General features: G+C 37.5%; 1 protein-coding gene across 1 annotated transcript in view; it reads right to left on the bottom strand.

Annotated features, from left to right (window-relative positions):
• The window catches only part of LRP1B (low density lipoprotein receptor-related protein 1B), a 671,221-nt gene that overhangs the window by 393,957 nt on the left and 254,498 nt on the right, over window positions 1–22,766 (bottom strand). The window contains exon 3 of the mRNA XM_010000387.1: window positions 7,071–7,208. Within this exon, the coding sequence (XP_009998689.1) occupies window positions 7,071–7,208 (138 nt within the window). The remainder of the gene's footprint in view (window positions 1–7,070; window positions 7,209–22,766) is intronic.

Here is a 22,766-nt window from a genome sequence, read left to right as displayed (position 1 = left end):
CAGAGTATTTATCTTCATGGAAATATTTTGAAGTTTATTTGTACACAAAGCATCTTCTATTTCTTAACATAAATCTAGTTCTTAAAGAGTTTTATTAGCTGTAACAGGGAAAAATAATCAGGTACCTATACACACTACTCTACAGAGAGATAACAACAACAGCTGAGTAAAACTTAAGAAGGGGATGCTCATAGTAAGGGTTTAAATGTTTGTTTTCTTTTCTCTGTAGAGGGCAGCCTCAAAACAGTAACAGCAGGCAACAACAACAGCAGGCAACAATAAATACCATTTAACCTAAATCCCTTGAAAGTAGAACAAAGCTTGCTCAAATCATTCCATCCCATCCCCTATGACACCAACTCTAGCTATTCTCATCAGGTTTGTATAGCCCTGAGCATGAGTCAGTTAACTACCCTCACAACTAACTGGCCCCCTTAACTACCATGATCTTGTTTGAAATATGACATAATAACATGTTAACTACACTTTGTGCATTTTATTAGGCTACAGGATCACAGAAAACTGAACTATTTCAGTTATAATATTTACTCCTCTCTCTCATAAGGAAGATTAAAAATAACTCCAAGGTGCAACCATTCACAACTGCATTTCCAACCTTTCCATCACCTTGAAGAAAGCAGATGTATTTAAAATGTGTGCCAAATAGGAAAACTAATAAGTATTTGTACTCAGTGAGGACATAACTGACCAACACTTGATCTCAGTAAGGAACTTTCCAACATTTTCCCTCAGGAAATGAACGGATACTGCAACTTGAAATGGAGATACCAGTTGGCAGCAGACAAGATGCACATTGCTCCTTCAGTGGACAAGACAAACTATGTCGTGATCTCTTACCATATCCTGTTATCATACCTGGTCAAACATTTACATTCTAGACTTAATTTGCCATATAGACAATGCTGATACTTCAAGAATGGTGATCATTTGTGAATTCTGGTCTTTGGAAACAGATCATGGAAGTTGTGATGAAATCACATCATTCAAATATTTTCCACTGCTCTACCCCTCCCCAGCCACCTTTCATTTGCTTTACTGCAATAGGATGGTGTGATAGAAAGTTATTAAAGCACCAAGCCCATGACTTCTTTGTCTTCACAGCAAAAGAGACTAAATGACCTTGGCTGGTTTCAGTGAGCCACATTATGCTCTATTAAGGCAAAAAGGTGAGAAAGAGTAATACACAAGAAACTGGATTTTTGGATAGTGATATGAGAAGGAGACCCAGTAGAACCAAAAAACCAAACCAGAACACAAAACAAGCCTTTGCCCAGGCAAATGTAGTTACTTACTAGGAGCTCTGTTGATTGCCTTACTTGAGTGCCTACACTTTTTTCTCTTTTCTGTCTTCTAACCACAAGTAAAAAGCTTGATGCAGAACGCAGAGCAGTTGCAGAGGGAATAATTTTGAATATTACCTGATGGTTTCAGCAGCCCCACTGGTACATTAAGAATTCAGTAACCTGATGTGACACTTTGTACATTACAGTCTTAAAAGGATGACTGACTTATAACTTGTCAGAATAAACCAAATGAGTTCACATATATTTCTTTTGCATGTGTGCACTCCTTCTAGAAGGAGCTTCATGAAACAATAGTGGGAACATTTATAATGCTAGACTAATTTAGGTTTGCTTTGTTACCTTGTTATACAACCTCAGAAACTAAAAAAAAAAAAAAAAATAAAAAAAGAAAAAGAAAAAAAAAAAGGAGAAGAAAACCAAAGTAAAATTAGGATCTAAATATAGCTCCATAATTTCAGTCTTAAAATTTTGCCTCAGTCTTGAAAGACCTAAAGTTTCCATAAAATTCTGAAATTTGTATTTTCCCCTTGGGTAAATACTGCTTAAAATTTCCCAGTGTTCCAGCTGTAGAAGTGCCAGAACAAAAACATGATTCAGTAATAGCATCATTTATCTTCATCTCATGATAACAATTCATTCAAAAAGCCTAAACAGAAAAATAATACACTGATTATAGGCTGCTACAAACATAACAATTATTTGGCCAGATCTTCCGCACGTGTGTTCTGTAGTTTCTTAATACTAAATCATCCACAGTTTTCCCTTGTATATTTGATTGACAACAGATTACGGTTCATATCACAGTCAACAAAGATCCAAATAATCTGAACATTTGGAAGGATTCTAAGAGATCTGTTATGTTCAGTCAAAATTTCAGTTTTAATTAAAAAGGAAAGTATCTCAAATAACCTCTGTGATCTCTTACAGATTTTCTTAATGTTAATTAACCTACTAAAATATGTTGGGTTACATCTAATTAGCATATCAAACAAAAAATTGGTGTTATTTTCAGAAGATATTTAGTCTTCTGAAGGCAATGCAGATTTCCCTGTATGCCCAGGCTTGTCTTGGTGACAGTGCTAGAGAGGCAGACAGGGACACATGCTGGCAATTACCTTGTGTATAGGGACTCTCCAAATAGCAAGGGCCTTTAATGGATGTTGAGATGGTGTAAGCAACTTGACTAATTGGTATTTCAGATGGGAAAAGATACAGCCACATTTTTCATGCAACTCCACCTTCAGTGGGGAGCTGCTGTGATTCAGAGCCAGGAAGAGTAACATTCTGAGCTCCACTGGACCTTGGTCCAGCAACTCCTGTGTGTCACAGAGCCAGGGCACTGGTTAGATACTAATCAGTAGGAGTAATCAGCTAACCAGTAGCAGCAAGTGGAATGAGAGGAAGCATCCTCAAGAACCTGCTCAATTCACTTCCCTTCAGGGTTTTAGCACAAGTAGAGTTCCAGGGAATCCCTGCGGCACTCTTGCTTTCTCCTTCCCAAAGCCTTGTCTTGCCTACCATTAGAGTAAAGAAACACAGAGCAAAATCCATGTTAAGGCTGGGACAGAAGACTATTTAATGAGATCCCAACGTACTCCATGGTGAATGTGTCCACTGGAGCAGTGTACATGTGACCTATTGTAATTATTTAGTCTTGTCAAGTAGGATGGATGAACTTGCTGTATTCCCACTGCACAATACAACACAGTCCATAGATATGCAACAGATACTGCAGGATACTGTAAAATATACTTCATTTTTAAGTCAGAGCATCAGTGTGTAATTAGTGCCTTCAAGGGGCTCTTACACAGGCCTCTTAATTCCAGGTCAGCTTTTCCTTCTCAGCAGTTCTTCCAAAAATTTTACATTTTATGATATGTTGGCATAAGCCAAAGATATGCAGAGTATTTATGGTAGCATTTTTTTCAGTCTCCCTTTAGCATTTTCTGACTGAAATATCCAGAATTTCAGCATAGATATTCTTGTAGCTATTAATAATAACTTAGTCCTTAAGCTAGTAAAGTGACAAAGGACATTTTTATCTTCTGTAAAAGTACTAGTTTTCTATAGCTCTAACTCAGCGACAGACTGAAAACTAAGTTTGGCATTTCACCTTCCATTTTTTGCCATGTATGTATATATAAAGTTCTGATTTATCAAACTCTACAGATCACCTCTGCAGCTCTATAAAAACCTTTTCTGGTTGTAATTCTCTAGAGATTATCTTAAGGATACATCTAATCCTTCACCTACTCAAGGCCAGGTTACTGTCTCTAATCCATAACAGCTATTTGTCTAAGCTGATCCTAAAGCCTGCAGAGGAAAAAAAATAAATAAATGAGGTGTTTTAACCTTCAAAACCCTACAAAATCAGAGGTTGAAACCGCAGCCATACAACCCCTGCTTTAACTGACCACAGCTAGACCCAGTCCCAGTTCTGTACCAGCAAATGCCATTGGCAACCTCCTGTGGGACTGGGATGATCCATGGGAAGGAAAGACCTCGAGCTAAACCACCCAGCTGGCAATGATTCGGCAACTCCCCTGGGGCAGAAAACTTCTCAGCTCATTGCAAGGCTGAGCTTTAGAAGTGGCTGAAAACGTAACTGAAATAAAGACTTGGCTCTCCAAAGAAACCCAAAGAACTGTGTTAACGAAAGATTATTTGCCGAGAGCAGCTTCAGATCAGTCCTCTACCAGAACTACCCAAGCTTAAGCCTAGTTCTGGCATTGGTATATTTTATCTGAGCCTTATCAAGCCTCCAAATACCTGCTGGGCATCTTCTACCCCATTCAGCAAGACTGGATGGTGGTGAAATTACCTGGTGAACCTCAGAAAGCTGAAAAGCCTCAGCCTATGCTTTATAGGAGGGTTTAATATATACTTTGATCCCTTGCTCATTCAGCCTCTCTAAAGCACTCTTCAATGAGTCAAGAAACAGCAAAGAATCCAAAATGACCCCAAGCAGATGTCTTATCATTAATATACGCTGTGAGTCTCAGGGAACCACACACCCCTTCTCCTCTGAAGGACATTGAAATACATAACGTGAAACAACCATACATAATAAAACATCTTGTATTTCACATTGCCATAACTCCTCCTGAATTTATGCATTATATTCACCAGCAAAAATGCATATGTGCCTGAAATAAAAGATGAGGCAGGAATGTCACCGTATTTACTATTTCCTTGAAATTTCACATACATTGCTGTTTCACACTGCAGATATGGTCATTTTTTTACTTGTCCAGGGAAAGGTGAAGGCCTGAACATATCTCTTTAAGATGGTAATATAATGAATTAACATAAGAACATTAAACTTAGAGAAAGAAATTCCAGTTACTGAATGCTTAAACACCATTAGTTCTTAAGCATTATGACAAGCTTTCAGCCGTATGGAGTTGTGACCTGTACACCAAAATGGTCTTTGCCATGGTCACACACCCTGCACTTCATACCATAAATTATTTTCCTGGTGCAGAGACTTATTTACCACTGTGACTTATTTACCACCTGCACCGTCAGTGTCCCTAGCAACAGATTATTTTAACACAGCCAGCAGTGACCAACTAAGTTATTTGCAAATAAATATTGAAACCTGCTATTACCTTCTTGATCAATCAAAAATTTTGTATGAACATTGTTAATTAGAGAGTGACACACTTAGAATGGCATTTTGCTTACTAATATGAAGAAAAGGCTAACTACTTGGTTAGGTTTCTGAAGCAACTTTGCAGCTTTTGACTCAACAGTTGCCCAGGCATTGTTCTGATAGATAAATATATACAGAGAGAATTATTACAACAATACTGCATTCAGACCAAATATCTAACACAAAGGAGTGTATCATAAAGACACATTAGTGGCAGTTGTGAGTATCAAACTACATAATCATAATGTAAAGTTAGCTCCTATATTCTTGGACTTTGCTGATAGAAATGTGTCAATAATTTCAAGAACTGCTTCTACTAAGCAAGTCAAAATACATAATTGATACAAAAATAAACAGTAATGAGTTGTGAACAAATTCCTAGATGAGATACTGGGAGACACCTTTGAATTCTTTAGAAAATGTGATATAAATAACATCATTACCTGTGTGTTCTACCTGACTTAGATGAAATGTTTGTTTAGTATGTTTTCCTAAATTCTATGGTAATTTTTCAGAGAGACATTCATTTCAGCATTGGGAAGTTTTCATATTCATACATGACCATAAACAAAGGAGTGGGAATTAACATGAACTTCACAGGGTCTATCTGAGCATAAATTGGGCATGAATAAAGATTAATATTTTATGTGCTACCATGTTGAAAGTACAGGCTACTTATACAAAATGTACATATATATTTAACTTACACTAACATAGGAATTTTCCTGATTCCATTAATCTCCTAATTTAAAGAGCTGAAATACAATAAGAATATAAGAGAGTTATAATAAAATAATTATTCAGCACTGAACGTCTTTCATCCTTGGCCACTTAATCCAGAGTAATTTATTCAAGCATATTAATTATTGAGGAACAGACATTTAAAGAGTTCTTAACAGATCAATACTTTTCTCTGAAAAACACTCATCTGCATCTTCAGAAAGCTTCAATATGGGCAAAACCCTGCTTTGGTCAGTTTAACTTTTGGGGTTTTCTGGATGCAGAGAACAGTGCTAATATCTATATGCTGACACAAATTTTGATTTTGTAAAATGCTCATTGAACAAGGACTATACAAAAGTAGAGCCTTCAAGAAAATAAATTATCCCTATCACTGTGAATAAAAATTGTCATATATTTTATGACAGCCTGTACCCTCACCTGGTTATATAAAAATAGCTGTCTGTAGTTTTGTGAAGTCAGCAGTACTACATTGATTAATTCCAGCTGGCTTTTCTTATAATTATTTTTTTTAATTTTTATTTTAACTTATTTTTGGTGCAGGCTTAGATTTCACTATGACAGTTCTGGAGATCTGTCCACATGAACTTTAAAAATTTTAATTTAACTTTCTGAACTATATCACTAATTGTACCTTTTACCTTATATTGTCACACTGGATTACAGTAGAAGTCCCAGGAGCTGTCCCTGAGTGGCTGGTTTTCAGCATGAGATCTGCTGAAGCTCACCAGAAATCATTTGCCTACTCATTGTGCATAACTGACATGTTAATGACTCATGGTATCCAAGATTTGGGCTTAATATAGCAGCCTTGTAACTTATCTCCAAGTAAGTCCTCTGAGAAGCAGAGCTATTAAAAAAAGTTGACCTCCACCAATTTCTCCTGAAGATTTCTCATTGCCAGGATTTGGTAACTACACTCTAACAGTAGATTATTGCAATGAAATCCCCCCAGAAGCAAATCCTTAAAGCAATGTAACTCTCATAGCAAATCTGATGTGTTTTTCAGCCCTTGTCTTTTTTTGTTTAAATAAAAGTTATAAGGAAAAACATACTCTGGCTGCCCAACCTTTGCTCTCTAAGGAAGGACTTCCTCATCCTTTTTTTTGGCATAAACATTTCCATGACACCAGGTTAGTAACCATTCAAGTCTGAAAACTCGTATGTGCTTTTTACTTACATTTGCTTCACACAACAAAGTATTTCGACAATGAACTTCAAACATACATTAAAACATTAATCCTTCAATCCACTCTTGTTTAGTTGCATATGTATTCCCAAGAAGAAAGTTCTGGTTCTCTTTGAACTCAGAAAGAAAACATAGCAAAAGACTTAGCAAATGCACTTACCCCGGCAATGTACTCCTTCATCATACCCATCAGAACAGTCATAAACACCATTGCAGAGCTGGGACAAGTGAATGCATTTGTTTGTACCAATGCAGCTGACATAATTCAGGGTGCACTTGGCATCTGCTTCCTCGGGACCTAAAACACACAGAAAATTACTTGTACATTTTTATTTATTTTTTTTAATCTGCAAAGAAAGTTCTGTACTGCATTTCCATTTTAAAGCTAAGGGCAACACTCCACACATTCGTCCATTTTGCAGATCTTCAGTGCATCATCATTGCTGTATTTAGGAGAATTGAAATAATCAAGAAATAATTAGTGCAATTAAAAGGAAGTCAATGAGTCAGTATTATTCCCCAAAATACAGGTGTTTTACAGATGCTAAAATTAAGCTGTGCAAACATTGGGAGTATCATAAGATTTTCAATTGCTTTGTGAATATCATATCATATTATATCAAGTCACAGGTATTTACATTCACCGTTGTGCTAGATAGAAAATTGTAGATACTTATGAAATTACATATGAACGTTACATATTTATGGCTGTGTTAGATTAGAGAAACTTTTTCCATCCCAGAAGTTTGCCTCTGAAACTGTTCAGTATAGTATGGTAGGCAGAGGATAAGGATGCTGTGATTGCTCCCTTTGGGATACCAACTGGGTTGCAATCCCTCTTTCTCTCCTTATCTCTGAAGTGTTAAGTACAGGGATTTAGGATAAAGTTCAGGGATTTTTGAGGATCTCTTGTCGAGAGTGCTCCGACTGATAAAGAAACCCACAAACAAAATTTTACGTGATAAAAACTCTTGAGATGTCTAATGCACTGAAAAAAACCCATCACAAACAGTCGGAAGGATTTAGTTCATTTACAGGATAAATCATGATTTGTGCATACTGTGTGATTAGCCACTGAGTGTGTAGAGACTGAGTGGAAATTTTTCAGGAAACTTAAAGCTCTTTCGTTGCTTCTGCTGGAGCCTTGGGTCTGTGCTTGGGTCTGACAGCTTGTAACAGCATTAAGGGAAACACACCCTGGGACGCGCTGTGCTCAAGCACAATATGCTTTCACCTTCTTCCAAGCACTAACTCCAAGATGAAGGATAGAAATCACAGGCAGCAGCTGAAAGCTCCATATAGATGGGAAAATCTCAGCTTTGGCAGAACTGGTCTCTTGAAGTCAGCAAGAGAAAGCAAAAGAGAGCTCGGGGGGGAATTTATGATTTCTGTAACCACCCTGATTAGCTCTTAGTATGGCCCATTAAATAAAAATTATAAGTTACAAAACTTGTCCCAATTAGAAAAGTTAAATGAAAAATTCCCAGTGCTGTGCCACATGTCAGGAAACTGTCTACCATTTAGAGAGGGCACATCAAATCCCAGTTTTTAGTGTTTTACAATGTGTTTGCCTGGACTTTTTCACTCAGCTCCATCAGCCCAGGGCAGGTGCTGCTCTGCCGCAAGCAGAGAAGGGGCCGCTAAAGTGCAGCCCCTGCACAGGAAGGCAACACGATGTACAGCAAAGACATAAATTACAGGGTCCTGCTCCCCTCCTCTGACCTTCCCAACCTCATGCCTCCTACCCACAGACTGATGGCAAATCCATCCTTGATGTGTGCCTGATTAACAGACCCTCAGGGTGCTGGATCGAGGGGCAAAGAAGCAGTGTAGATAGGGATGAATGGACTCTGAAATATGCTCCAAGAAGTATTACTCACAATGTTTGGTTTGCAAAAAAAAAAAAAAAGTAAATTGTGCACCACTTGTGAAAACAGAAAGCTGAGGATTAGAAGTGATTAACTCATTCATGTAATTAAGACAAACTCATAAACATTGTTGCCTTACTAGCATGATGCTATGGAAGGCAACTCGACTTAGAAATGAAGGCAAACTTCAGTCTAAAAAAGCCCTGTTTTACAGAAGTCTTTTGCCTTATTTTGTGTGAGCCTTGTGTCTGCAAAATTACTCTAAAGGATAACAGAACTCAACCATTGAACAATGTAAGTGGAACAAGGCAGCATGTCCCATGGCCTTCCTGCCCACAATTCCTGCCACCTATATTGAATTAAAAAACTAAACAGAGCTGCCCTGTGAGATGTCTTTAAAGCAGCACACGCTTCTCCCACTGAATCCTACCCAGCTGCTGCACTTTCTGAAATGTCTGATGCAAATAAAGATGAGTGGCTTTTTATCTTGTTTACTTCTCCTTCCTCTCCCTTGAACAGACAGCCACTTCTGGCAGCGTTATCAAGTGAACTTTGGGAAAAGGAATTTAGAAGTGTTCTTCTTCAAAATAATCTCAGTGTATTTTTACATCAGTGCAAGAATACTAAGAATATAAAAGACGGATGGTGTCTTTTCTTCCCTTCAAAAGACACAATAATTCCTAGCCTTGCCAGTTGGTGGAAAAATAGTCAAAACTACTGGCTGCAATTATGGTAATAAACTATCTCAATGCTTCAAACACTCATATTGGGACACTGCTTGGAGGGCGAGGAGAATGGCAGCAGCACTGCTCCTGCTGTGCAGCTCAAGAGACTTTGGCTAAGGAAACAGAGTATCAACTGTCTCCTTGGTATTACCATATCTTAACAGATGGCTAAGAGACATAGAAGAAAAAGCTGAGCTGCAGAAAGACAAGCCAGGGGCTGGGGGAGATCCACCCATGGTTGTCAGTCAGGGTCAAACCAGAGTGTGGCCAGGGCAGCCTCAGCCTGAGACGTCAGGCATCTCAACAGGGATAAGCCGTGATCTTGGCCCATGGGTGGGGCCAGGATCAGGCCTGATGAGGGTACCAAGGTTAGGCACAGCCCTGGGATGGCCAGGCAGGACCAGGGGGACAGCTCACTGTTTCTTTTCCAAGTCTTCCAGAGCAGGTTGAAGACAGAAGGACCATATTTATTTGCCTACTGCACTGACCAGCACAGCCATTTCAGATGTGGTCACACTGACAAGGCTCACTGCACTTTCACAATGTGGGAGAAAGCATGGAAGAAAACTGCACCATATTTTGGTGATACCTGTGAAGGGTACAGTGAATCTAGCTGATGTCCCTTCAGTGAAAGTGCCAGTGCTCCAGTGGAGGCAGAGAAGAGGTAAGAGAGTCCTTGTGATGTCCTCCAGCAGGAGACAATGGAATTGCTCAAACACAACCTCTGGTTTCCCACAAAAGCAGCATTGTGAGAAAGCACTAAAGGACACAGTCAGAATTACCACAGACATTTTTACTATGCACTCGTGACACAGAATCTCTTGAATATGTACTTAACCTTCCTTTGTGTCCTGTGTTTACTAAGAAGTTAAAAGTGTACATAAAAGTGTGAATAAAAGATACTTGCAAAGATTGTAAAGACATCCAGGCAAAAGGAAACATGCTGGGGTGCCCAGCACAAATTCAAGATACACAAAAATACTGCCATTAAATGGCAGTAAAACACACCCCCTCACTCCTTGTATTTAGAGATGCTCATATTTGAAAACTTGTTAGGAAAAACACATCAAAGCTGACACTTCTGTGTTAATTTTTTCACCTTTGCCTTTCTCAGTTCAGTTTTCACAAAGTAAAACATTGCAGGGAAGAAGTTAGACTTTTAAGTCAGAGACTAGGCAGCCAAATGTGGTGCATCCCTTTCACTTCACTGCAGCCAATCTACTGGAAGACCAGCAATTTTCTGGCAGCTCTAATCCCAGGCTGTCCTCAGCCACAAGAAACAATTATATCGAACCTTCAAAATTACCATTGGTGTTGTATGTCAGTGGCTTCCAGACCCATCCTGCTCTCCTAAATGTCTTTAATGGATTGAACCTTCTCCACAGTGACCAGTTATCCTGAACAAAACCTTATTCTGCTTGTTCAATGGCCTGTGACTTCAACTCACATGCATAGGTGGGAACCCTAGAAAATGTATTTTGTACCTCTCAAGGTACAAAAGCACCAACATGCAGTGGATAGAATCTGACCAAAAGACAAAATCAATAATTTTGATGCAAATAACAGTTTTTAAAAAATGTCTTCTACCATTCTGACTGCAGCACACATACCTCTACTGATGTTTTGGTATAGCAACTACCTAGGTCTTCTCTGTGGTATTACTGAATTTGATTAATGAATGTAATTAAGCCAAAACAGCACAAAGTTTAAGAAAGAATAATCCACACAACTTTTAGGATATCTCTAGATAAAGTAGGGCTGAAATGAAAATACCCCACTAAGGTACAATATAGTATGTGACTTGTCAAACAAACATGAAAGATGGTGAAACCTGTTTCTCCCTGTTAGCTACTTTCTGTAGCATTGGTGGTCTCCCCACACCTGCTGTTGACTCAGAGTGTGGTACAGGATATTGAAGATTGCAGAACTGATTAAAAGACTCAATATATATTCTTTAACATGGCTCTTGCCAACAAGAAACAGCATGCCACATGCAGTCAAATTAAATAAGTATCTGATATAATTTGAAAAGTGTGAGAAGTCACCCTGACAGGTGGCTCTTTAGAGTTATTTTTTGTCCAGTTCATCATCGATTACCTGGGATTTTAAAAGGGCTTATCTTTTATACAACTTGAAGTCACAGCATCTGAAAGCAATGTTTCTAACCCTGCCAAGACAAGATATACTGTACCTTAAAGAGATTTCAGGCTTAAGAGTTAAATTGTGGTCGTTAGAAGAGGTTGTTTTTGTGGGAAAATTAGAGATTAATGAGGAGGAGAGACTATACCTGCATGATTAATTATTTTTTTTTGTTAAATGTTTGAAAAGTTCCAAGGGGCTGAATGCTACATATTAATTTATCTAGTTCCAGGTTAATGTGCAAAGTGTAAACTAAACATATATTGCATCCCATGATACCATAATTGCTTTAAAAAGTAATTTTAGTATCAGGACTTTGAAAACATTGGGATGAATTTGTGCAAATTACTTTAAATATTTCTCCTTTGACATCTTCTATATATGCAAAGATTTTTAATTTAATACAAATGTATATATCAACTGAAGAGGAAAGCAGACAAAGTATTTTACTATTTGCAGCAGAACAATAGCAGTAAACTCTGACCTCACAGACACAGCATATTGTCTCCAAAATAGTATTTCACAAGAAAGAATAAAATCAGGGGAAGCCTATGAGGGAACTGGGGGTGATTAGCCTGGAGAAAAGGAGACTCAGGGGAGACCTTATTGCTCTCTGCAACTACCTGACAGGAGGCTGTAGCGAGGTGGGGGTCGATCTCTTCTCCCAAATTACAAGTAGTAGAACAAGAAGAAATTGCCTCAAGTTGTGCCAGGGGAGGTTTAGATTGGATATACGGAACAATTTCTTCACCAAAAGGGTTGTCAGGCACCAGAACAGGCTGCCCAGGGATGTGGTGGAGTCACCATCCTTAGAGGGATTTAAAAGCCGAGCTGATGTGGTGTTTGACAGACCTGATTTAGTGGTGGCCTTGGCAGTGCTGGGTTAACAGCTGAACTTGATTTTAAAGGTCTTTTCCAGCCAAAATTATTCTCTGATTCTATGATATAAAATCTAGTCAGGAAAAAACTCATAATTAAAAAAAATCCCACCAAACCACATTGAAATTCACTTCTGAAGGACAGTTTCCAATTTTGTGGGTTACCATACACAAAACAGTTTAAAAGGTAATCTATCTGCAAAGCTCTGTAAGCCTCAAAGTGACACACAAAACTCCAGTTTCTATAATCCTGTGATAGGCTTTCAGCACTGGCACTGGTGTTATATAAAAATGAACTCTCAGGTGCAAAACACAACATGTGGTTATTTGGTTTATTCCTCCTGGCATGTTTTGCTAAGCACTAGAGAAAGCTGCATTTAAGATTAGACAACACCTTTATTTGTTTAAATACTTCTTTTTGTTTAAAAACATGAGCCTTGTTTGCATACTGCCATTATAACGACTCTTGTCAGGAGCTCTATTTGAGCTTGCTCTCCAGCAAACACATTCCCCTTGGCTATCTTTTTCCTGATCACTGCTTTCAGTGTGTCAGACACTTGCTCATCTTCATCACACACATGTAAATAATGAATGGAGCCACAGGGCCTATTTTCTCAACTGTAACATAGCTGAGAGCCACTGGAGAGAAGTAAAAAAGCTATGCTGAAGGTTGCACTAAGGTTGACAAGGAGGAAAAAGGAGGCAGAGGGAATCTTTCTAAAACAACTCAGCTTTGGATCATTATTCAAAAATTCCTTTAGGCATCCATGGGCTGGGATGGGGCTGGAGTGAAAATACAGCTCTTTGGGCAAGCAGCTCAGGAGCAACAACCACCAGAATTGGGAAATGAACTAAAAGTAGCTTTTGGCTGACAATTCTATATACAAAAGCTGTAATAGCCATGCAGGTAATCAGACCAAGAATACTAAAATCAGCTCTTATAAGCAAAATCCTTCTCAAATCCTAAATGAAGCTGCATCCAAAACCAAGCTCAAACAGAAAATTCACCTGGTCAAAAGGGAGACAAGAATGAATGCCTCTCCTCAGCCAAACCCTGTCTACTGTAACAGTTGTACAAGGCTGGAGTGATTTTTCACTGAACACCTTGAATGTACAAGGCTGGAGTGATTTTTCACTGAACAAGCGTTTAAACGCTTTGTGACTGAACAGTATGACAATGTGATTATTTTTTATTTATGGTTTTAAAACAAGGTTAAGTGTGGGCAGAGAAACCAATGACCTCAAAGGGAATATCAAAATTACCTGCCCATCAACTGTTTGTAGCCTCTCTAGTTACAAAAAAAAAAACAAACACAAAATGGAAACCAAACCAAAAAAACCAAACAACTCCCCCACACATAAAATAAACCAAAAATAAAAAATCCCAAACAAACAAAATCAGAAACAAACCAACAACAAAAATGAAAAACAAACAAACAAAAAAAAATAAATCAAAGAGCAAACAGTGGCAAAAGCAAAGTGAAGGGGAGAAGAAACAAGTTAGGGGTTGCCCAGAGTGTTTCAATATTCTTTCCAAAGAGTTTGTACATTGGGTCAGGAGATTAATGTAATAAAACAGTTAAATATATAGGGCTTAAAGACTGCCACACTATCAGAATGAAAATTAGTTTAGGGGAGAGGGTCATGCAGATACACAAACTGATACAGGAACTGACAAGGACCTATAGTCCAAAAAAGAAATATGTTTTAATTCCATTTTCTTCCCCGTGCTTGCATTTTTTGTATGTCAGTGGAAATATCTGTATTGATATTGTCAGGGCTGCATCTTTATGCAAAACAGCAACAGAGAACTTGACGTATCACAAGACATTTCCATCCCTGTAGAACAGGTTATAGCAAAACAGAGAGCCAACTGCATCCTGGGCTGCATCAGAAGTGTGGCCAGCAGGGCCAGGGAGGTGATTCTGCCCCATAGCTCTGCTCTGGTGAGGCCACACCTGGAGTGGTGTGTCCAGCTCTGGAGCCCTCAGCACAAGAAAGATATAAACCTGTTGGAGAGGGTCCAGAGAAGGGCCCCAAGATGATCAAAGAACTGGAGCACCTCTACTATGAAGACAGGCTGAGAGAGTTGGGGCTGTTCAGCCTGGAGAAGAGAAGGCTCCAGGGAGAACTTAGAGCACCTTCCAGTGCTTGAAGGGGCTCCAGGAAAGCTGGAGAGGGGCTTTTCACCAGAGAGGGCAGTGACAGAACATGGGGTAATGGTTTTAAACATCAGGAAGAAATTCTTTACCATGAGGGCAGTAAGGCACTGAAATAGGTTGCCCAGGGAGGCTGTGGCTGCCTCCTCCCTGGAGGTGTTCAAGGCCGAGTTGGATGAGGCTTGTGCAGCCTGGTCTAGTGGGAAGTGTCCCTGCTCATAGCAGAGGGGTTGGAACTTGATGGTCTTTAAGGTCCCATCCAACCTTAATGGTTCTATGATAAAATTCTAGCCTTTACTAAAGTTAAGGTAAATATCTAAATGTTTGCTTATTACTTAAATACCAAAAAAACCCCTTCTGTTCTCTATATTGTTTCATTAGATGCTGGTGAACTCATTTTTTCTGTACACATTATCTGACTTCCATTGCCTCAGACTTAATAACTATTTTTGTCTTATGGACTCTATGAACACATGCATATATATCTATAGTGCCTTAAAAGTCCCACATATGACCTAGCATGCTAATATGCTAAATCACAGATTCCCATTGCCCATTCTATAATGCCCTGGAGTTGTAAATGTAAGTATTAGAAATGGATCTTGCACAGTTTTTAACCCTATGACTTTTCTTAATTATTCTAGAATTGCACACTTAAAAATTTGATTTAAATTTACCACAAATGGAAAAATGTAGCATAGTATGGAATAAAATGCATTATCTCACACAACCTATCAAAAAAATCCCTCTTCGAAGTTATAAAATAGTAATAAAAATAACAAGTTGTAAAGAAAACAGGTTGGTGTTTGGAAGGAAGATGAAGAACCCACACAGGACACTCAGTGAATGAGCTATTCTTAAAAATCAAGTCTCTGTCTTGTCTTGCAAAACTCAGCGTGCCACTGGTGTTTAATTAAAAACAGCAGTAAAATAATTTTCACCATTATAATCATTCATCACGACTGCCCAGTACAGTATAGGTACAACTCAATGCATTTTAGTATTTTTATATACTTGCTCAACAACTGCAGCTTCAACTTGTGCAGTAAAACTGACCAGACAGACAACAAGTGAGAGGGAATTTATGTTATTTGCTACAGTCCCTAAAAATTAAAAAGCTAAACCACAGTTTTATTAAGCTCTTGCATGTAGAATGTAACAGGATATAAAGGAAGGTCTGTGAATGTATCTATACATAAACAAAACTATTGCAAATTTATATTCCCTAGTTGCTTTTGCAGAATGGATTCACACACACTTCTCAATGAAGACTGCAGGAAAAGGTGAAAAAAAAGGCTGTTTTCAGGAAGTAAAGAGAACACATCTTTGTACTTGCAGAGACAGAAAGGCTTTGTTACTGGAATTTTATTTTTTTGTGTGATTTACTACAAGACACCAAAGCAATACTTTATAATCAATGAAGTAAAAAATGAATATCGCCTCATGTAGATGATCATTCCTAATTAGTTATAAGGAACCTATTTTTAATTTGAAGATCTTTACTTAATTAGTGTCACACAACTCAAGGCTGTCTGGTGTCAACTGTTTTATGTTTCTGCACAATACAGAATGTGCTGCTAATAGTCTCAGTTTGAGAAAAATAGCAATGAGGTGAACAAAAGAAGTGTTAATTGCTTACACAATTAAAGTACCTAAGAGCAGCAATATTGCAACACATCAAAGCTTATGTCATAGATAGTTATATATCCAAAGTGTATAAAGTCAGTGAAAAAATGCAGGTAGATGATCCTTGTTGAGCAATATAGTGGTGGGATGGAAGGGCTGGAAACAGCACAGATACAAATCTCTGCAGCAGACTAGCTCCATTAGACATTATAAAAATGTGTTTGACTATATTTGCACACATCATCCATCTATATATATATTCCTTTCTATCGTGCTCCAGCTTGGCTCTTCATTATACTGGAGAAATTCTATTAAAATAAGGGAATGGAAGGAGTTATTTACTGGATCATATCTGTAACAAGCTGTGGAAATGTTGATGCAATCCCCCTATGGCCCACATCTTTTTCAACATTTATGCACCCACACACAACTCAGAAATGCCTACAGATTGAAAGTGAATTTACTAAGTTCATATTTGCATCAGTAAAGCGCAAATTCAGACTTCAAAATAGTTCTTGAGTCCCAAATAATGTGACATTTCACAGGGTTGGATGAGAATTATAACATCAAACACAAGAGTTTAAAAAACAAGAAAGGACTAGAGCATACACTGATACCTTAAATTCATATTTTAAACAGCAAAAGATGAAGTTTCCATCTCATTTGCAATACATTAAAACTTCTTGGTAGATGACATTAGTAACAACACGCATGTTTTATTTATGATTTTGAGGAAGAAATTTACCATTGAAATGCATAACTGTGTTCTATACTTACATGAACATTTAGCTTAGAGGGACAACACTTCCAAAGTATTTGAGCTCTGTTGTGTTGTTGTTGTTTTTTTAAAGTTATTAAACCTGAATTACTTATTAATTTTAAAGATTATTTCATATGTTTAATTCAGCCTTGCTACAGTAACTTAGAAATACATCTCATGCATTTTTAAACTCAGCTAGGTAGTTTGCAATCATAAAGCTATTCATTTTTATTTTGTACACAGACACATAAACTGAAATTACAGCAAATGAAAATAAATGGAGTGCCTTGTTTCTTCTTGATGAGAACGAGTTTTAACTGTTCTAAGTACAAAATTTAACACTAGAAAAGATTTTATCTAGTTTGTTGAAGTACACACTGTGTCAAAAGGGGAAAAATTACAGCTTCACGTTGTACAGACACTGAGGGTCCCATATGATTCAGTAGTGGTCTGTGACTATAAACTGACCTGGAATGCCTTTAATTTCAGACAAAAAGCAACATATTTTGCACTGTGCATCAAAGTACAGTTTCCACTTCTCCCAATCTATCCACGTCTTGTTTTCCTTAGAAAGAAAAAAAGTGAAACAAGACTCCTATGACTAAAACACTGGAAGACATGGCAAAAAAACCCTGTATTGCTTCCAGAAAATGTTAAACTAGTAGTTCCCAGAGTGATAGGTACTACCATTCAGAGAGAAAATTACTTTCCTACATTTACCAGCTACAAAATTAAATAACCTTCCCTCCCCATTTTTGTACTCCCAGAATAATTCTAAGGAGGCATTATTTGCCATCATCCAGCACTGCCTATATCTTTTTCACAACACAAACCCCAAGGTACCTTCAGATAACAGCAGGGTGAGGCAGACAAGGAGCCCTCATTAGACAGAAAGGCAGTAACTCTCAGTCAACAAGCCAAAACTCTCTAGCCCTTTCCAGCCAGATCCTGCCCCATTATTAGACATGTACTAATGAAATTCATGGGAAGTTCCAGCTCATTCAGCTCCACTCCCTTTCAAACAAGATTTTGCTGAGGCTGGGCCACTGCAGCTGCCATTCAATATAAATACCTAGAGACATGATCCTTATCCACCTGCTCAGCAACTCTTGCTGGAGGCTTCTGCTGGAGCACAGGCAAGGCTGCAAAGAGCTGATGTGCTCATGGTTTATCCAAAGTACTACTTTAAAATGACAGTTTCTGTCTAATAATGTTGTTTGGAAAAAAACAAGCAAACAAACCTTTGGTAGTTCACCACTAAAACAATAGTACAGCACAGTGGAATTTCCTGAAGCCATGCCTACCTTGCAACAGAAACCTCATGAAACGAAGGGGATAGAGGTATGAAAGTCTGGTCAGTCTGAACAAGCAAGAAAAATTTAGTATGACATACAGAGGGGCGGGGGGGGGAGGGGAACCAAAAAAAACCAACAACTTACTGAACATGAGAGACATTAACCCAAAATCTGTTCAGCTTTTCATCTTTTACCATATCTGGCAGCATTAATTCTAAACACAAGAATACCATAAAACTGCAGAAAAGACACAGCTGCAATATGAAGTCTGACCAAAACCTGCCATGCTGAAATGTGGATGATCACTAGGATTTAAGAGCAACTGGCTTAAGTCTGAAGTGCAGCGTGCTTGAGGCTTTCCCACCTGGCAAGGCATGCTGTGAGGAGGCATTGTACAGAGAGGAGAAAGTCACCTATTCCCAAGAAGGAGCTTAAATGAAGAAAGAGATGTATTTGGGTTTTGTACTTCATCTTACACTTCATAATTGCATGTCCCACCTCTGGAACCATTCAAGGTCAGATTGGATGGGGCTCTGAGAACCTGATCTAGTTGAAGATGTCTCTTCTCACTGCAGGGGGTTCAGACTACATGACCATCCAAGGTCCTTTCCCACCTAAACTATGATTTTTCATCTCTATAATGTTGTCAAACCATGAGATTCATCATATGTGACTACAGAAATAAATCACTTCCATCAAGAGGATCTTGAAACAGTGCTTAACTGAATAATACAGCTTTTATTTTATTTTTTATTTTATTATTATCAGGGTCTAGCAGAGAGGTGTGTCATAGAATAGTCTGTAAAAATTGTAGTCCAAAATGAGAAAAAAAACACTTCTTGTTTTATATAACAATATCCTGCAATGGATCCAAGCCATTATGAAGATCCTAGATTTATAATCTGCTCAGAATGAAAACAAGACATAAAATACATCCGTGCATACTATTTTTGGAGAAGTTTTATGTATCTGTACTAGAAGTTTACAGTGATAAACTAATTAGGTAAAATTAGTGTTGAAGAGAGAAATTAAGATATGATTATATTTTTAACAGTCATAAAATCAGTTTCTTGAAAGTGTATATATTTTTTTTCACAATAGGACAAGTAGTGAAAAGATCTCCAGTTCATCACAACTGAGTGTGCTGAGCTGCACTTAGGATACCTGTTAAGATAATCTGCCTCAATATTGGGCTTTGACTGTCAAGAATCAAGATTTAAAAATGTATTCAGCTGAATAGTTGTAATGTCATCCAAAGCCAAACCCAAGAAAGTGTCAAAACAGTTTATAAACAAAATATATATTATGCTAGCTTTATATATAATAAACTAAACTTTAGAACATCCTGTTCTGTCAAAGTACAAGTGGAGTTTCTGCCTAGAACATTTTTATTGTCTTCTGCTAATACCTTGTAGCTCAATAGTTTCAGGAAAACTCAAAATAGAAAAAAAGAACCAAACATTATTTAATACTGGATCTAAATTTAGCAAACCATGTGAAGTTCTTGTACAGGTCCATGAACACATCTTTTCAGAATTAGACAGGAAAAGCTTACAATAGTTCCTGTATTTTCACTATTATTAACCCCCCAAAAAAAAATCCTTGACCAAGTGTTGAGAAATACTATTATTCCCATTGCTTTATCCATAGCAATATAGACCTAGGCCAATTTAGTATGTATGAATTTTCTTAGTATTTTACCTCCAATTCCATACTGAGCTTTATATTCATCAGCACAGAAATCTGCCCTTCAGAAACAAAGGTGACACTAATGACACCAAACTGATTTTTTTTTCTATCCTATATATATATATATAAATATTTAAAAAAAAACCAAATAAACAAAAAACAAACCCAAAGACTTCATAATGTGGTTTCTAAATGAATCAGTGTTCAGTAATTCTTCATGAGAATAAGTAGTACCTAAAAAATGGAGAGGCTTACTGCAGCTTTGAATACATGCTGCAATTTAAGTATTTTTTGAGTAGGGACATCGTTCACCTTAAATCAGCAGTGGAAACTTTCCAGGAAAGTGACAGTACATAACATACTGTTGGGGTACTGGTGCTTCTTTAAAAAAAAAAAACCAAACACAAAACTGCTAAAGTTTGACTAAATAATGACAGAAAGTATATATGTGATAACTATAGAAGACACAAGAGTGAGTTTGAATGCTAGCAGAATTATTTACAGTCTTTACAGTCAGTTTATAGGATAAGTAATTCATTTACTTGAATATAATATAAATAAATTCCTTTTGTGGTTACTGAACCTATCTGCTATGCTATGGCATTTGGTGAAGGACAAACGTAACTTCATTCTTGTGAAAGCAGATCAGAGACAAAAAACCATAATATTTATATTTTACCTGAATACATTCCTAAGGACTTTTAGGACATATATACTTAAAAGACTCCATTTACAGACTGCTGCACTGACAACTTTATCCTAATAATCTCAATAATTTTTCTGTGTACTCTATATTTCTGAGCTAGCACCTAAAAAGTGACATAATTGTGTTCCTTTCCTTACCATTGCTTGGCTTCCATCCATGCTCAACTGCTATTAACTTTCAGCAACTTCCACAAGAACAAGATGTGATCTTAGTTCATAGTTGTTTAAATTTTCTTTTTCTTACACCTCAATGTTTCTGATTTTCCTCCCAAGGAAAGCCTTCAATGGTGTCCACTGATATTTTGCTTTAAAAACATTTTGCAAACATTTGTCTCTCTTCACCACCTCCCACAACTTCAAAAGTTCTAGGTACAGATCCAGAGCATGTAAGGCATATCGAATAAAATTAGGTGAAAACTGGACAACTAAATTAAACGTTGAAACTGGAAAAGTCCACTATACTTGGTAAGTGACATCCATTTTCACTCCCAAGCTGCATTATGTAGAAACACCTGGGATAGCTCAAAATGGAGGTTTTTTGCATACCACACTGAGGTGTCATGGTAGAGATGCTAGCTCAGCTGCCACAAACTTTAAATGTATTTAAATTAATTTTCTTCATCATTAACTCCACATGGGATCAACCTAGGCTTTCAGAGCTGCTGCTACACAAATAAATGCTGGTTCTTGCATCCCTGAGGCAAAGAGGAAACTGAATATTGTTTCTTATTTCCTAGCCAAAGGACTAAATTGCTGGAAATTTAGCTGCGAGTTGCTAGAAGACAGAAGAATTTGTACTGTCTTCCAAGTTCTAGTGGAAAAAACATGGAAGTAGGTACATTATCACAGTCTTTTTGAAAGCTGTCCCTTTGCTGCACAAATACTCCACAGCAGTGCACTGTTGGAAGGTGTATAATATTTTAGTACAAAGGCTGTAGGGATCCAGTGTTGTGCCAAATTACCCATTTTTGCCTTGCTGTTCTTCTATAAAAAAGAAAAAGTGTTGGAACCTTTCTGTAATGAAACCTGCATTTGTTCTCTGACTAAAAGACCAAAACCAATAGTGATTGTTTTACTGCCAATTTGTGGCAGTGGATTTGCCCATTTTGTGTGAGAACACTTTGATGCTCTTCTAAACCCAAGAAGATGTTAAGAAGATCAGTAGCTGGGATGACTTTTTATCCTCATTTTGCTGGTTCAAAATCGATGTTTCATTCTTGTGCTATTGAAATTCATTTCAGTTTTAAAAGAATGTAAGAAATTTCTTTTTTCCTGATCTCTGACCGCCATGTCTCAATTATAGAGTATAAATAAACAATGGAATTGGAGGGAAGTATTTTAAATATAACTTTTATTCTTGCTCTTTCTCACAGAAGCTTTTTGCTTTTTCCCATGATAGAGATGATTAAAAAAGAGAAGCCCACACCATGAAGAATGGTCTCAGCCTCTGGACCTCTTAACTACAACAAATACTTGAAGAGTGATGTTTCCTTCTATCTCTGCTATTGTTCTGTGGATGCTTTCATGGTGTGAAAAAAAAAAAAAAATCAATATGCTGTTTGGGGGACCTTTCTCCCATCTTTTGTTATCTCTGCCTCCTGCTGGTCTTTGTTTTTTGATTTTTTATTTAAAAAAATAAAATATCACTTTTAAGTGGTTCTTTAGTCCTGACTCATTTTCTGCTGTTCACATCCCTTTCTCTTACATCCACTGGTTTTACCCCAGTGCATTTACTTTACACATTAAAATAACTATATTAACTATATAAAATAACTATATTGAAGCTGACATTGCAATGTGAAAATCTTGGCTCCATTTTTCCTTTCAGATCTATTCTTTGGAAGTTTGTTCCTCTACTTTGCCTTTATCAGGTTTGCTCCAGGGTAATTCTCTATTATCAGAAGAACAGTAACAAGTGAAACTCCCAGCCTATGACCCAGTATCCAAATAAATTTCAAGGACTTTATAAACAGAAGTGCTTTTCGCATTTACTTTCATAAACCAAGAGTTGT

This window comes from Chaetura pelagica, unplaced genomic scaffold (genome assembly GCF_000747805.2).
Source record: "Chaetura pelagica isolate M959 unplaced genomic scaffold, ChaPel_1.0 scaffold386, whole genome shotgun sequence".
NCBI lineage: Eukaryota > Metazoa > Chordata > Aves > Apodiformes > Apodidae > Chaetura > Chaetura pelagica.
This window is presented reverse-complemented; position numbering and strand designations above follow the sequence as displayed.